At 35.9% G+C, this 15,871-nt stretch overlaps 1 protein-coding gene across 2 annotated transcripts in view; it reads left to right on the top strand.

Moving 5' to 3' along the window:
* Positions 1–13,818, top strand: part of HCRTR2 (hypocretin receptor 2) — a 108,764-nt gene extending 94,946 nt beyond the window's left edge. The window contains exons 5-8 of one of the 2 annotated variants that reach the window (XM_032864506.1): positions 5,230–5,450; positions 8,304–8,425; positions 10,531–10,756; positions 13,047–13,818. In XM_032864506.1, the coding sequence (XP_032720397.1) occupies positions 5,230–5,450; positions 8,304–8,425; positions 10,531–10,756; positions 13,047–13,101 (624 nt within the window). In that variant the 3' untranslated portion in view covers positions 13,102–13,818. Of the gene's footprint in view, positions 1–5,229; positions 5,451–8,303; positions 8,426–10,530; positions 10,889–13,046 lie in introns of those variants that run through there. The other variant, XM_032864505.1, reaches the window with a different exon arrangement.
* Positions 13,819–15,871: the final 2,053 nt, after the last annotated feature.

Raw genomic sequence — 15,871 nt, 5'->3', positions numbered from 1 at the left:
TAAAGAAGATCTGTCCTCCTGGAGTAGGAACTTTTAAGTACTAAGAAAAAACATCTTCCAAACTCTCATCTCTTCCAGTTACTAACTTAACTCTTGGCTCTTCCTCCTACTCCGAGCTAAAATTCATGGCATTTCCCTTTGTTGGCTCCTTTTCTCACCACTTGCCACCCTCACTGATTTCTCAACCCACTTCATTCTTACTCAAATCCTATCACTACACTGAAACAGTTCCTACTTAAACTCATCAATGATTTCCAAAAAAGTTTCCCTAGGGATTTCTTGCTTAGTCATTTGCTAGCATTGAATAATGTCATTCACGGTTTCACTGTTTGTTTACATACTATTTTCCCATAGCCCTTGTATCTGTCTTTCTTCTTCTCTTTGCCTTGAATATTCATACCCCCTTCCTTGGCTGTTAAGTGACTTTTTACTGGTTCTTTCATAACTGCACAGAATTTTTTTAAGTGATGTATTTTCCAAGCATTTTTTTTTAATGAGTTGATTTCCAAAATTGCTTTTATCAGACTGATCCTCTTCTTTTTTCCAAGATACACACAATTCCATATATGTACATAAATATTATGTATATGACTTTACTGTAAATCTCAAAATTTGATGATATGAGTTTATTAAAGGATTTGTTAAAGGTTATGAATGAACAGCCAGATAAAGAGATACACAGGTCAGGGAGATTCCATGTCCTCTCCAGGTATGCCATTCATTACTCATCTCCATATGTTCACCAACTTAGAGACTCTCTGAAATCCATGTTCTTGTGGATTTTTATAGAGGCTTCATTATACAATGACTTAGTCTTGACTAAGTCTTTGGCTGTTAGCTGATTCAACTCCAGCTCCTTCCTTCTTCCAAGAGTCAGGGGGTGGGACTGAAAGTTACCATCCTTTAATGGTTGGTCCTCCTGGCAACTAGTTCCTGATCTTAAGTTACTTTCATTAATAAGACACCCATTTCACCTTTTATGTTTTTGAAGCATGTTCAGGAACTATAGATGAAGACCAGATATATCTGGGAGATATATTTTGGTCATCTGAACCATGAAACATATGTCATAAATCATTTTATCACAGAAATATAAGGGATTGTCTCTTGATTTGGGGTCCTGCATATTTCTAAATTCAGGGATTAGTTCTAGTAGAGTTTTGGAAATTCCTTAGGATTTACTTTGTAAGCAATAATGTCTCCCCAATAAAATCAATCTATGTACCCTTTATCTATTTTTCTGTTCTTCTTGTACTGGCTAATGTTGAGTAGAAACTCAAATTTTAATGTTGAGAAAAGACTTTGTTGTTTTGTTCTCAGTCTTAAAAGAAAGTGTTCATCTTTTCCCATTAGGTAGGATGATAGTTGAAGGCTTTTTTATAGATGCCCTTTACCAGGTGGGTGATGTTTCCTCATGTTACTAGTTTACTAGTTTACTGAAATTTTTATCATGGAAAGGTGTTGAATTTTTAAAATGCTTCTCCTTTATTTACTGAGATGGTCATATTTTTGTCTCTTATTCTGTTAATATGATACATTGATTAATTATTGAATGTTAAATCAACACTGCATTGCTGGAATAAATCAAATTGATTTATTGAGTGAATTTTGTTATCCTTTTTGCATATTGCTAATTGATTTGATAATATATTTTAAGGAATTTTTCATCTCTCTGTTTTCTTTTGTTGTTATGTCTTTGATTATTAGGATATCTGTAGTAGTATAAAATTACTCAGAAAGTATTATTGTTTCTTTGAATTTCAGAAAGAGTCTGCATAAGATCGATATTATTTATTTTGTACTATTTGACTGAATTCATTAATGAACCTATCTGGACCTGGAGTTTTTGTTTAACAAGGTTTGGAATCATAGTGCCAATTTTGGTAATCTTTAGTGTCAGTTTTGGTAATCTTTGTTTTTCAAGGTATTTATCCATCTCATTTAAGTTTGAAAATTTATTCATTATTCACAATATCCTCTATTCTTCTTTTAATGTATGCAGCATGTTTCCCTTTTCCTATAAATTAATCCTAGACACAAACACAGCTTAAGAAAGGGCAGGTTTCAAGGTCCATCGTTTACAAGATATCTCCAATTCATGATTGTGGCAAGACCTCTTCCAAGATGTATTTTTGTATCAAAGATTATTTTAAAGTTTATTTACAATAGTGGAATAAAAGTGAAGTGTGTGTGTGCGCGTGCGCGTGCATGTGCGCACACACACGCTTTACACAGTTGGATTGTTGAGCCCTTCCTGAGATGGCAGGGGAAGACCTTTCTACGTGGACAGCCTCCCAGGCTGGATTTCTCAATGCACTTTAGTATGATTATTATTTCATGTAACTAGGCACATATTTAAAAATTTACTGTCTTCCATAACACATTGTGTTGAAGTTTGTAAATGGAAACCTTACATCAGAATGGGAAAAGATGAGCTCTGCAGTCATACAGAGCCAATTCTGACTTGTTAGATGTAGACATGGATATTTTAACTTTCTTAATGTCTGCTTGATCATCTATAAATAGGGTTTATAATATTCTACTTTTAGGAATGCATTAATAATTACTCAAGATTATGCAGAGTTCCTGGTGCTCAGTTACTATCAGCGATTTCTGTTATCTTTAGGTTGACCTTCTCTAGACATATACAGCTTATCAATGGGGACACTTATGGGTTTCCTCAAGATGAATTCAGATTAAACATCTTCCATCCTTATTTTAGATCATCATCTAAAAGAGGACGTTATCACTAGTTTTATTTGTTTGTGTTTAATTCTGATTGCATGCTCCCTGTGGCAGTTTCTCTTTATGGGAACTTTGTTTCTGAGGGTTGAGGAAGTAATTAGATGCAGGATATTGTTTCATTCCTTCAGGGGAACACTGAATAAGAGAATTTCTAAAGTTTAAATGATCTCTCAGAGATCATTTAGAAAACAGTTCAAGATCATTTAGCAGACATTTATAGGGTTACTCATGCTACAGTTTTTCTGGAACTTTCTAGCATCCATTGCAGTTTCTCCTCAATTATTTTAAAAATGACTATTTAAAAAGAGACTCACAGAGAAGAAAGCATTCTCAGTGTCACCTCAGCCCCCAACCAGTAACACAGAGAAGAAAAACCTAGAGGACCACCACTACGTGAAAAAGTCAGTCTACATAAAAGAACACAAAGAGCCAGAAGAGAGATAATTTGTCACATGTTTTTCTACGTAAGGGCAGGTTTTCATTAACTTTATTTGTTTCTTTTTGAGAGAGAATAGTTATGGTTAAAAAAGGCTCCATATTAATATGTGTAGAAATCAAAGTAAAATTCTGCTTGCAAAGATTATCTAACACACCTGGATCTTATGATGTATAAAGCAGCAGGGTCCATCCAACGTGTGTTCTGAGAGAGCAAAGGAACACATGGGTCTGTCCTGGCCAGCAGCACGGAGATAAAAGCAACAGCTGAATAGTCTCAACAAAGAGGACCATGGGGTCTTAGTTAGAACCAACACATGGCTATGGTGTGCTTGTTGGCACATTTTCCTCTTAAAAAATTATGCATGCTGAATTTTATTGTTTTGCTCACTAAACTCTATCAATCTTCATGAGCTTATAATTAAGAAAATATTACACTTGGAAGGACTCCCTGCTATTATCAAATAACTTTGAAAAGAAATGGAGAAGTACAAGTTGTTTAACTGTTGTTACAAATTCCAGCCATATGAAATGTTAATGTAAGACCACAAGGGATTCTCACTGTGTTTGCATGCATTTTATTTTTTTAATTTATTTTAAAGATTTTATTTATTTGAAAGAAAGAGAAAGAGTGAGTGTGAGCTCCAGTGGGGGGAGGAGTAAGGGGAGAAGGAGAAGCAGACTCCCCACTGAGGAAGCCTAAGAGGATGGGGCTTGGGGGGGGGGCTGGATCCCAGGACTCAGATCAGGACCTGAGCTGAAGGCAGAGGCTTAACTGATGGAGCTATACCCGGCACCCCTGTTTGTATGCATTTTAAAAGGCCAGACTGGAACACAAAATGGGTTTCAAGCAATTTCATAAGAATAAATAGCAAGGATCAGAGAATATTTTATTTATTTTTTTATTTGCTTCACTCAAGGTTTCCACTGACCGAACCTGAGAAACAAAATCTACTAAAAAGCGCTAGGTAGCTAAGTCCTAACTGTCCCTCTGGCAGCAGATGGCAGTATTGATGCATGAAAAAAATCTTTTCCGGTTACTTTCGCAATTACCTGTTAACGTCTCCCCTCTCTAAAGTGAGGTATCTGAGCTGAATCAGAATTCCTAATCAGATCACACGGTGGTTGTCTTGTTACAGCCTTTCTTTGCCAGCTTTACTTCTCTCTTCTTTTAGTAAGAGCTGGCTTTTGTTGTTAGTTTGCTTCTTTTGTTTTGTTGTTAGGAGCAGTTTTAAGATCACAGCAAAATGGAGCGGAAGATACAGAGGTTTCCCAAATGTCTCCTACCTCCACTTATGAAGTACCGCCCCATTATCCATATCCCTCACCAAAGTGATACATTTGTTACAAGTGATGAACCTACATGGACACAGAATCATCCAAAGTCTATAGTTTACCTAAGGGTTCACTCTTAATGTACATTCTATGGATTAGACAATGTTTCCAAATGCATCACATAATGTATGATGACATGTATCCATCATTATGGCAGCATACAGAGCATTTTCACTGCCCAAAGAATCCTCTGTACTTTGCCCATTAGCCTCCCAACACACACCCCCACTACCTCCAGGCAATCGTTGACCTTTTTACTATCTCTCTGATTTTACCTTTTCTAAGATGTCATATTGTTATAGCCTTTATGGTATGTAGTCTTCTCATTTGGCGTCTTTTACTTACTAATATGCATTTAAGTTAACTATTTTTCATGGCTTCATATCTCATTTCTCTCTTTGACACTGAATAATATTCCATTGTCTAGATGTACAACTTCTCTTTCATAAAGAGATATCTTTTCCATTTGTAGCTCTCTTTAAACCTTGACAAAAATGGGATTTCAACTTCTTTCCCCCCCAAACTCCTTTTCAGTACTCAACTGTATTACTCTAGAACATACTCCATTCAGCAGACATTCTTGGGGAAACAGGCTCTCAAGCCTCCCCAGGCCACAGGCGTTCAGAATACTCTCCTTCCTGTATCTTCTAGTTGCTTCTCCGAAGTGGAACTTCCCTGAGTCAGGTGGCAATAAAGAGTCTCTGCTCCCTTTAGATCCCTGGAACATCATCTGTGGTTCAGAGAAAGTGGAAGCCGCTGCAGCCTGCTTCACAGCCTCGAGGGCCAGGACAGCAGACCAAGTCCAGGATTAGCGCTGTGGCCGCTGAAATAAAGCAGATCCGAGCCAGACGGAAAACAGCCCGGATGCTAATGGTTGTGCTTTTGGTGTTCGCAATTTGCTATCTACCAATTAGCATCCTCAACGTGCTCAAGAGGTAAAGTTCACCTATTATTTGAAAATAAAGTGGCTGTCATTTCTTGGTTCTTAGTGAAGAAGTTTTTTGTTTTTTGTTTTTATTTTTTTATTCTTTTTTTTTTTCTTTTTCCTTCTTAAGCCAGAGAAAAATCTAAGCCCTTTGCCTAGATAGTGTCAGGCCAGATAACTCATTGTGGTGTTGTTCCTAACAATTAACTGGGACAGCCTTTTAGAGTGTGCAGACCCTACATGCTCTTGTCCGTGGAAGTTCTCTGTTGAATGGCAGACATAAAAAAGATGTTCCCCTGACCTCTTCAAGCTAATTGCTGAGCCTTAGATGGAAAAAAAGTTCTATGCAAAAATAATAAGTAAACAAACAAAAAACAAAAAAACCCAGAAGCCAAAAGCAAAACAAACAAAAAAAAACCTCATTTACAGCTTGGAGTTCTGTTTTGATCAAAACAAATGGGCTTTTCCAAAACTTTGTTCTCATACATAGGGAATTATGACACAATTCTATCTAAAAGATTAAAAAAAAAAAGATAGAGGTCTTTTTTTAGCATTCTAGTTATACTAATTAGTATATTAATTATACTAATTTTATTTAAAAGGTTATTTTTTCAGAAGTAAAATAAATGTATAGGGGAAGGGGGAAAAAGGAGCATTTGTGAGTGCACACACACACAAATGGAATCAGGGCCCATACTGTGTTTTGAATCTTTAAATAGAGAGAACAAAGCCATTTCCTCAAGTCACTGAATCAAGAGCTCAGGATGACTATTAATAAAAATTAGCATGTAACTTTTCAGTGAGAGAAAATGTGTTATTTGTTAGGCTGCAGATACACTGTTAAGTTAAAACAATGGACTGACAGGAACAGCCAATGCAGAGGCTGTGGTACACATGAACTTCACAGCCAGCCAACTTTATTGGGAATTATCATAACTGTTGCAAACAGACTCGCCCCAAGGTAATAGTAATTTTGTTTATAATAGGCTTCGAACCTAAACTAGGATTGCTCTTCTCACTTTTCCCTGATTCAGAGTCAATATCATATTCCTCACAGCTGGAGACTCTGGAGAGCAGCAGCTTTGGCTGGAGTCACACACTAAAGGTGGTATAACCAGCTGCAAAGATTTCTCATTCTTCTTGGCCCTTGTTTCTGATTACTTAATAAGTCTTCCAATGGAAAATGAACTTTTGTTTAGTAGTATTATTTAGTACAGATGCAGTCTTAAAGGCATGAGATTTTCAGCAGCATGGGGCCTTGAGATAGGTACTGGCTCACAAGAAACTGTAAGCTACTTTGCCCTCCATAGCTTTTCATAATTTCAGTCTTATTTTTCTGGATTACAGAAATCCCATACGAATTTATCCTGGTCTTGGGCTAGATGCTGTTTTCTATTCTTAAGAACCTTTTAAACATGCTATGATACTGAATGATTTTCTCCTTTTTTTTTTTTTTAACTCTTTGTACTTTTATGGTACTCAGTCTAAATTCAACAAAAAAGTCAGATTTACTGCTCTCTGAACTGCTCATTGGGATTCCCTGAATCTCGCCACTTGGACGGGTCCTTTAGCTAGTTCCAAATATCTACTTGTCCATAATAGTTCTCTTATTTTTAAGTTAAAGACCTCCCTTTCCAATGAAAATAAATAGCTAAGAAGAAAGTCTATGTTAAAATATTTTCAATTTTTTGAGCATTCTGCTCTTTTCCATAAGACTTGAGAAAAATTTGAGAAAAACACTCCTTTTCTTCAAAGGCTTACCTCTGTGTCTGCCCTTGTAGGTTATGCTTGTATTTCCTTTCTTTTACTAAGACATTCCTAAACTCTTCCTTAAAACAATTTTTTGCCTGACTAGTTAAAACCAACTTCTTTAAAGCAATTCTGGTTTGTCTAGGATTTCAAAGATATATTATGCTAGAGGGTCAGAACATACCATTAATTCCATTTGTCCAGGTTATTCCACTCCATATCATATTTTTGTAAAACTCCAGTACTCCACAGAGGATCACTTGATTCCAGAAATGCATTTCTATTATGGGCACCGTCATGTAATCAAATTACACAATCAATGGTGCAGGATCGTGCAGGAAATGCGTTATCATCTTCAGCCTGTAAAATTTATTAAGTAGTTAGTTACCAGCTACCTGATATTGGCTAGTGGATTAAATTTGAAAGATGAGATATTTCTGAGCATGGAACAAATCTTAAAAATGATGTTTAAGGGTAAAATAATGAAATATTTTTCAGAGTTTAAAATAATAAATAAAAATACTAAAACTCATGTATTTTAAGAAGTTATCAGAACTTTGCCTACAGAAAACTAGTTTCCCTCTGACTGTAATGAAGTCCCAGAATTCAAATTTCAAGAAGGCTGGGAAGATGGTAGTTGAAAAAAAATGTGATACTTTGGTCAGTGCACAAAAACAGGTAGGAAGAAAGACTCAAAGACTGCAGTTTAGGAGGCTTTTTAAATGACACTCAAAATGGAGTAGTAACAAATATTGTTCAATTGTATTTAGAAATGAAACAAAAGAAGGGACATAGAAATATATTTGACTTCTGTTCTCTTACTCACCAGAAATAGTATTGCATTTGTTGTTTAAAGGAAAGAGAGATCATTCCTGCTTGATTTTGCCTTTGACTTGCTAATTGTGCCATGGAGACTTTGTTCAGGTACCAACATTTTTCTAAACCCAATATGGCGCCATAAACCAGTGCCTGCTGCAGAGGAGGACAGGAGTTAATTAGGCAGCTTCCATCAAGGGCTGCATTCACCCAGGAATTTCATTATTTGAAATGTACTTTTCAAAATCACACTGGAATTCCAGTGATTGTTTTTTGTTTTGTTTTGTTTTTCCTACAGAGTATTTGGGATGTTTACCCACACAGAAGACAGAGAGACTGTGTATGCCTGGTTTACATTTTCACATTGGCTTGTATATGCCAATAGTGCTGCGAACCCAATTATTTATAATTTTCTCAGTGGTGAGTTGTCAACTGTTCCTTCCATGTAAGCCACAATCCTTACCAAGGATGAGGGATCAATGACCAGAAGGTTTTGAACACTCTTGAAATGTGTGAAGAGCTTAATTGCTCTACAATGAGATTTTTTCCCCCCAGATCTAATTTGACTTGAGGTTTTGCCCTTATGAGAGGGAGCACATGTTACCTAACTCATCAGAGAAAATCATCTAACGCATTTTCCCACAAAATTTAAAAGAAATGTTGAAGAAAGTCAGGAGGAAAGTGAAAATTGTGAGAATTGAAGAACACAGAATCCTGTTTGCCATACATTAAATTTATGATTTACCAACATGTAAAATAATTTTGTCTGAAAGTAGTACAGACTTACTATATTATTTCCTTTGCCAACACTGAGATTGCCTCACTGAGATTGAACTGGAACCCTTCCACTTTTGGGTATTTTTCTACATTTACATTTCTCTTGTGAGTAACATCGCTTGGGGTTATCTCAAGATTTCTCACTAACCACAAAAAATGACTACTTCTAAATAATATACAAGCTAAATGACACACACAGATATACATCTGTAACTGATTTATTCTTTCTCGGTGACGAAACCAATGTAATTGTAAAAATCATTTAACTAGTTGTTTTATTTACAAACATTTTGCCTGACTGACCTTTAGAATTGTGTTTTAATTAGCTACATCTGTACACTGTCTTCTTCTCTAACCAGTTGGCTATTTCTGTTTCATTGCTATCTTCAAATATATGATAATTTTAGCAATTCATTTTACTGTGTACTTAATAAAGTATGTGTATTTTCCAACTTCATCTTTGGCCTTGTAGGTTATATGGGTTATTTAAAAAAAAAAAAAAAAGGAAGAAGGAGAAGAAGAAGACAAATGACCAGTTAATTAGATTTTTTTAAACAATTTTCATTGTTTTTTCCTCAATCGTGGCATATATACCCTATATATGTATAAACCTGCTTTATTTCACCTTTCAGAGACTCAGGTGATATATATGTGGGGTTTGTTTTGTATTGAATTGCCCCTTTTCTTGCCTTCTCCTGCCACACCCAGCCCCTGTCTCCAGAATAAAGACGGCATTAGATTGGAGATAACCAGAGACAACTCACTGCTCATGTGCTAGGTTTGAGGGGTTGAGGGGCCATGTGGAGCTATGGCTTTGGAAGCAATGAAGAAGCTGCTGCCCTGGGATTAGAAATGACTAAAGCCCTGAGCCTTGCACTAAGCAGATCAAACTTCCCAGAAAGTTACAGGGAGAAATGTTTGAAGTCAAGGTCACAAGTCAAAGTGCGCTTGTGGGGTGGATTAAGGCAGGGAAGGTGGCTGGAACCCGTGGAGACCTGGGATGTGCCTGCAGTTGTCCAAGTCCCTTGAACATTCACTTCTTATGTAATCACTCAATCACCTGCTTTGGTGATGGAAACTCAGAGAAGAGAAATGTTGATTCCCCATCCTGTTCATTTATCCTTAAAAAGGTGACTGTTTCATTTTCATACTTCTCCAATTTCATGTCAGTGATTTAAAGGCAAGAAATAACTTCTAAAGTAGGTAATTTTTTTCTTCTGTTTTTTGTTCTGCCTCATGCAGATTATGAAACTTTAAGAATTTTTCTATATATGTTAAGATTTTTTTTCTAGATTCTTTGTTGAACTGAGTGTGTCAGTAGATCAGTTTCTTCAGAGTCCAGTGCAAGGGTAATTTCTGTACTGTCGTGGCTATATACAACACAAGTTTCATCATTTTTGAAATTATTAAATATCTCTGGACATCCTACTAATGATCACTTTCTTTACAGCTATCTGTAAAAACCCACAATCACAAATGTAGAAGGTTTGCCTCTAAAGAAAAGAAACCAACTCCAAACATCACACATGAAAAGCAGTTACATTATTTTATGGAAATACCTTATTGTTTCAAGAGTCTACCAAACTTCCAGTAACCCAATTTCCTCTTCCTATTTCCCCCTTTTTGCAAAATGTTGTACCTCATTGTTGGTTTGGCTCAAGGGAGCTACTGGGTTATATCCTATTCATGATTTGTTAAACGCTATTTATGTGTAATTCTTTTTCCTTTCATTCTCCCTGGTTTGCCAGGAAAGTTTCGAGAGGAATTTAAATCTGCGTTTTCTTGCTGTTGCCTTGGAGTTCATCATCGCCAGGAGGACCGGCTCACCCGGGGCCGAACGAGCACAGAAAGCCGGAAGTCTCTGACCACCCAGATCAGCAACTTTGACAACATATCAAAACTCTCCGAGCAAGTTGTGCTCACCAGCATAAGCACACTCCCAGCAGCCAATGGAGTAGGGCCACTTCAAAGCTGGTAGAATTTTCATTCATAGGACAGGGATATCTGGGTAAAACTATTCTTTTTTTAAAAATCTCTGTACACACAAACTTTACTATCCTAATGATTTGAAGCTAAAATTACTTTGTTGAAAGTTTTTAAAAAATTTTCCTTCTTTCTTTCTCTCTCTCTTTCCTTCTTTCTCTTTTTAAGCTATTACTCTTTGGAAATAAAAAGAAAAGTCAGTTTAAAATAATTTCTCAACTTTTGATTTAAACATGTTAGAAGTTTGACTTTCAACTGAATTTTAGGCTATTCACTTTTAGCTTTACGTCTTATAATTTGTGTCAATTAAATGTTTGAATATTTTTAATTTTAATTGTTATTTTACTCTCTCACTTTCAGCTTTGTTGCAAAAAATTACCAAGAGTAGTCCAATGATTTTCTTTTAAAAGAAGTAGCAATTACTAACTCTGAATTCACAACAGACATGTTAGCTGATTTCATTGTTTAAAAAAAATTACAAAAGACTGTCATTATGATGTGACCTCTGAGAGAATATTTATATACAAAATAGCATATTATATTAGGTAATCAAAAGCTATCTTTCAAAACTATTCAAAAATATATACTATTAAACTTTAATTTCCATTCATTTGATCACCCATTTACACAATTTTCTCAGGTTTGTAACCTTACCGTTGCTCACATTTCTCATCTCAACATATGGCCAGTAAGACTGTATTAACATAACAATTTTGGAGTAACTACAAATACTAACAATCTCCATCTCTAAGAAAAGACTTCAATATTTGAGAATACGGTAGAATTCTTTTACGGGTAGAACCCATAAAAATGTCACAGTTGGCCTCGCTGGATTAAATTAAGAATGCAGTTTACAAAGGAGTAGTGGACTACTACGTCACATATGGGGACAGTTACTACTGTCATGGAGATGTGATGATAAATATTTGCATTTATTTGAACTTCATAAACATTAATCAAATACAAGCACCCACTGTGCTAGGTGCTGGAGAATGAGGTAGAGACGGATGTACACGTGCCTTCACAAGAGCTCTTGATTACTGAGGGACACATGTTGATAGAGTTTACAGGACAGCAAAGCATTCTGGGGGGCAGATTCAAACGTGGGTGGAGCAGTGAAGCAACCAACACGGGATGTGAGCAGTAAAGTTGTCCTGTTTTGTTTCTGATTCATTATAGTGACATGGTTGATGTCAGCAAATTCCGTGCAGGCCTGCAGGTAGTTAGGAGGGAAGTGCTGGCTCCTGACTCACACACAAAGGACTAGCCACTTGGCGTACTTTGTACAAGTGTGAGAGCTGTGATCCAAAACACTGAGTATTTCCACCTTGTCCCTCCTCAAAATGCTTCTAATTCAAATATTCATTTGAAAATTGAATTGAAAGTAAGAGATGTTCATGAAAGTTGCTCTTCTTCTCGCATGACAGCAACAGGTATCCTTATTTTTATTGAAACAAAAGATGTGGAGCATAATATTTAAGAAAGATTTTTATAGACACTGAAAATTATCTCATTCGTTGCCTGCTATTTTCCAACCCATCACTTTCCAAAAGAAAACACAAGCAAATTGTCCACAATTCATTTTCCTGTTTTAAAATTGGGGGCTACCTTGTGCTTTTTTCCTACTCAAAGCAAAAAACAACCCTCACAGACAAGGTTTATTGAAATTATATTCCTAATTATCAGAAAGATAATGACAAAAGCAAAGTGTTATAACTCTCTCCTCCTTTCCCTTTGTACATTTGAGAACTTTCTTGTTTATGCTGCATGAGAGGAGTGTTGTAATATTCAGATTGTGAGGGGAGCTAACATCTTAAACAGTTTGAGGATCCCTTAACTAATATTGATAATATGCCTCAATGCCTAAGTAGTATCAGAGAATAAGAGCTGGATTATAGACTGTAATATAGTCTAGTTCTTTATCATTTAAGGAGAGAGATTGAAGGACAGAGAAAAAGAGAAAGAGGCTCAGAGAGGCAGTCATTGTATGACTGCCTGTTAAGAACAGACTCAGAAGTCAAGATGCCTTTGCTCTAAATCATTGATTCTCAAAATGCAGTTTCTGAACCATCAACAAACATCAGCCTCACCTAAGAGATTACTAGACATGCAATCTCAGATCTGCTGAATCAGAAACTTTGGGGGTGGCACCCAGGACTCTGTGTCTTAACAAACCCTACAGGTTTTCCCAAAACACCTGGAAATTTGAGAATCCCTGCTCCAAATAACCATCTGGCACCTGCTAATTAGCCCACGCAAAATTAAGTATTTTACTGCACAGGTATCTGCCACAGGGACCATTGTCATCACTCCTGTCAACCTGGTTGGAGGTCTGAAAGAAGAGCCTGAGTATGAATGTGGAACATCATTCAGTGTCATCTTATTCAAAGAAATAGTGGTTTATGAACCAATTGTTCTGCATGACCAGCACAGTGTGAGAGAAGACTGGTTTTAAAGCACTTATGTACTTTTACGGATACCTGGATGACTTGAGTTTCTAACTAAAACTTTTAAAACTCCAATTTTACGTACACTGACTAAAGGCTAAGTCTTGTGGGAGCAGATAGTTTCTAAGAATGATCATTGCCTGGAAGGAAAACAAACACACACCAGTACATGCAAGAAACCGTGTTGATGGAATAGCAGACTGTATGCATTGCTTTCAACATGTTAATTCTTGAGTCCTTCTGAGAGGTCTGGATGGAGTATGGTTACCTTCCTAGGACAAGTGGTAAAGAAAGAGTTGTCTCCAAAGCCTGCCAATCTTATGGAGCAAAGCGTCAACTTCTCACCTCATTCTGTGTTAATAACACAAATGAGAGACTTCTTATGAAAAGAATGTGTTGCAACTGTTTTATTCTCTACATAGAATATGCATCTGTCTGTTTTGCTATATTTTAAAGATTTAATGTAAAATGTCACTAGCGTTACTGAAATTTTGTTATCAAAATGGATGAGATCATTTTTTTGAATAGAGAATCCATTTGAACTTCATTATTTCTGAATTTCTCCAAACCCATGAACACTTTGATATTCTAATTCATTCATTCTTGGCAAAATTGTTTTCTAGAATACTCCTAGTTTTTGAGGAAAATGACTTAAATGTTCCAAGGCTTGGATCATTTCCTTGATATCAAATAACTGTTACAAATCATTGATGAATTAATTGCAAAAGTGTTAGGCATAGTGATACTTAATTTCACTCCCAGTGTGAATTGTTTTATTAAGGACAGAGGTAAATATGCTTGTAAAATGTGGTCTGAATATACGTATACCTGAAATATCAGAATGACAAATACCCAAACATGCTTATGGACACAAATTTTGAGGAGGGCTATTACTGTTTTAATACCAGTATAATAATAATAGAATCTCTCATGCTTGATATAAATCCTAATAGTAATCAACTGCAAAAAAAAAAAAAACCTGGTTAGTCATTATAACTTAGAAAGTTTTTCAATCCCAATTAATTTTACAACAGACAACTTTTCTACTCTCTACAAGTTACAAATCAAAAAAAAAAAAAAGTAAATTCCATTAGGTTATGTACAATTAGTTTTCAAATGGCATGAAGCAAAATATTGATTTTTTTAGAGATAATATGTAAACAAAAATATTGTCAATTTAAGTCTATTCTACTACTTTATGTACCTCAGAAAATGAAGAGCAAAGGCATGGAAAACATTGTTATCTCCCCAAATTCAAAGAGGATTGTTTTCTAGAATACTGCTGCAATTAAAGAGGGAGCAAAAAACTCCCTCTCATTTGCCACGTATTTCTATTCTCTTAAATTTGCTTTATACTGTCTGGGGTTAGAATATCTTTTAAGTTTTTTCTGAAATGTATTTCTATAATTGTTGTATCCCATGTGTGTAATATCATGTCACTTGTTTAACAGTTATCTTATACATTTCAGTTCTTTACGCCTGATTTCCTGTGTGTTCATGAAGAAATTTCTTATCAAATCCAGTGGGACTACACATCGACTACTAGGAAGGATGCTCATTATGTACTTTTTCAGTAAAAACCATACTGAGAATTCTATAATCTCATTCACACTGCCCTCTCTATTGTATGAAAAATCTTGCTGTTGTTGATTTGAGACATTGGATATTCAGTCATAACTAGTGTCAGATCTTTGCAGTTAAGGATTAAATTAAGGCTTCTGGTGCGGTACTTAATGATCAAAATATTTTTCCCAATAAGTTTATATAACCAAGGATAATCATGATGTAAAAGGTTTTTAATGTTGTTTTTAAGAGCAGGTACTAAACTAAGGATGGTTAAGATTAACACAGAAATATTTCGTAAAAAATATGGTAAGCCACTGACATGTATAATTAAATTTTGGAATTTTTATCAGAGTCAAGAGATTGTATCTTATTCGGATTTAAAGAAAATGATGACCTTGTGATTTTCCATTTATTATTAGAATAATAAGTCTGGCATTTCCATAATTATGCAAATTTTTCTTGGTCATTGTATGTAAAATTTTAGGCTCTTTTTAGTTAGTGATAAATTTTAAAATGTATATTTTCTGCTCTTCAAATGATTCTGATAAATGACAGAATCAAATATCAAGGATTTTTCTTTAAAAGTCTGCTTTTATTCACCACTGTTTATTCTAACTTGTATCAAAAAGAGAGCCAAATAACTGGACAAGGTAAATACTTGATTCCATTTAGAGAAATGTGATTTGATTATGGGATGGTTTCTAAAGATGGATCAGAAACTCTCAGAGTAAAATCCCAAGACTGGCTATTTCATGGCTGAAGGTGTTTTCCTTTGAGAAATCTATCATCATAGACTAGGGACTTGGCTGCTTCTGCTCCCAGAGTTAGCCCCAAAGAGAGGTAACTCATCCATGCTTTCATCTAGGCCAGTGGCCGTGAATGGGAAATGGTAATGAGGAAGGTTTCTGGAAGCACTTATTTGGCCTTGTGCTGCTTTCACTACTTCCTCGCTCTCCAGCTGTAGTCCCAAGCTAAGCATGAGCAGACCTCCCCCTAAGAGCCCTCCTTGCCCTACAGAGTTCCCTGACCTTCTTTCAGACTAGCCCCAGACAATAGGGGTGATTCAGTGCCTCGGGTTCTTGTTATCTCTAGA

The sequence above is a fragment of the Lontra canadensis genome, unplaced genomic scaffold (genome assembly GCF_010015895.1).
Source record: "Lontra canadensis isolate GAN:19392208 unplaced genomic scaffold, GSC_riverotter_1.0 scaffold27, whole genome shotgun sequence".
NCBI lineage: Eukaryota > Metazoa > Chordata > Mammalia > Carnivora > Mustelidae > Lontra > Lontra canadensis.
Note: the sequence above shows the minus strand (reverse complement) of the source record. Positions and strands in the feature narration are given on the sequence as shown.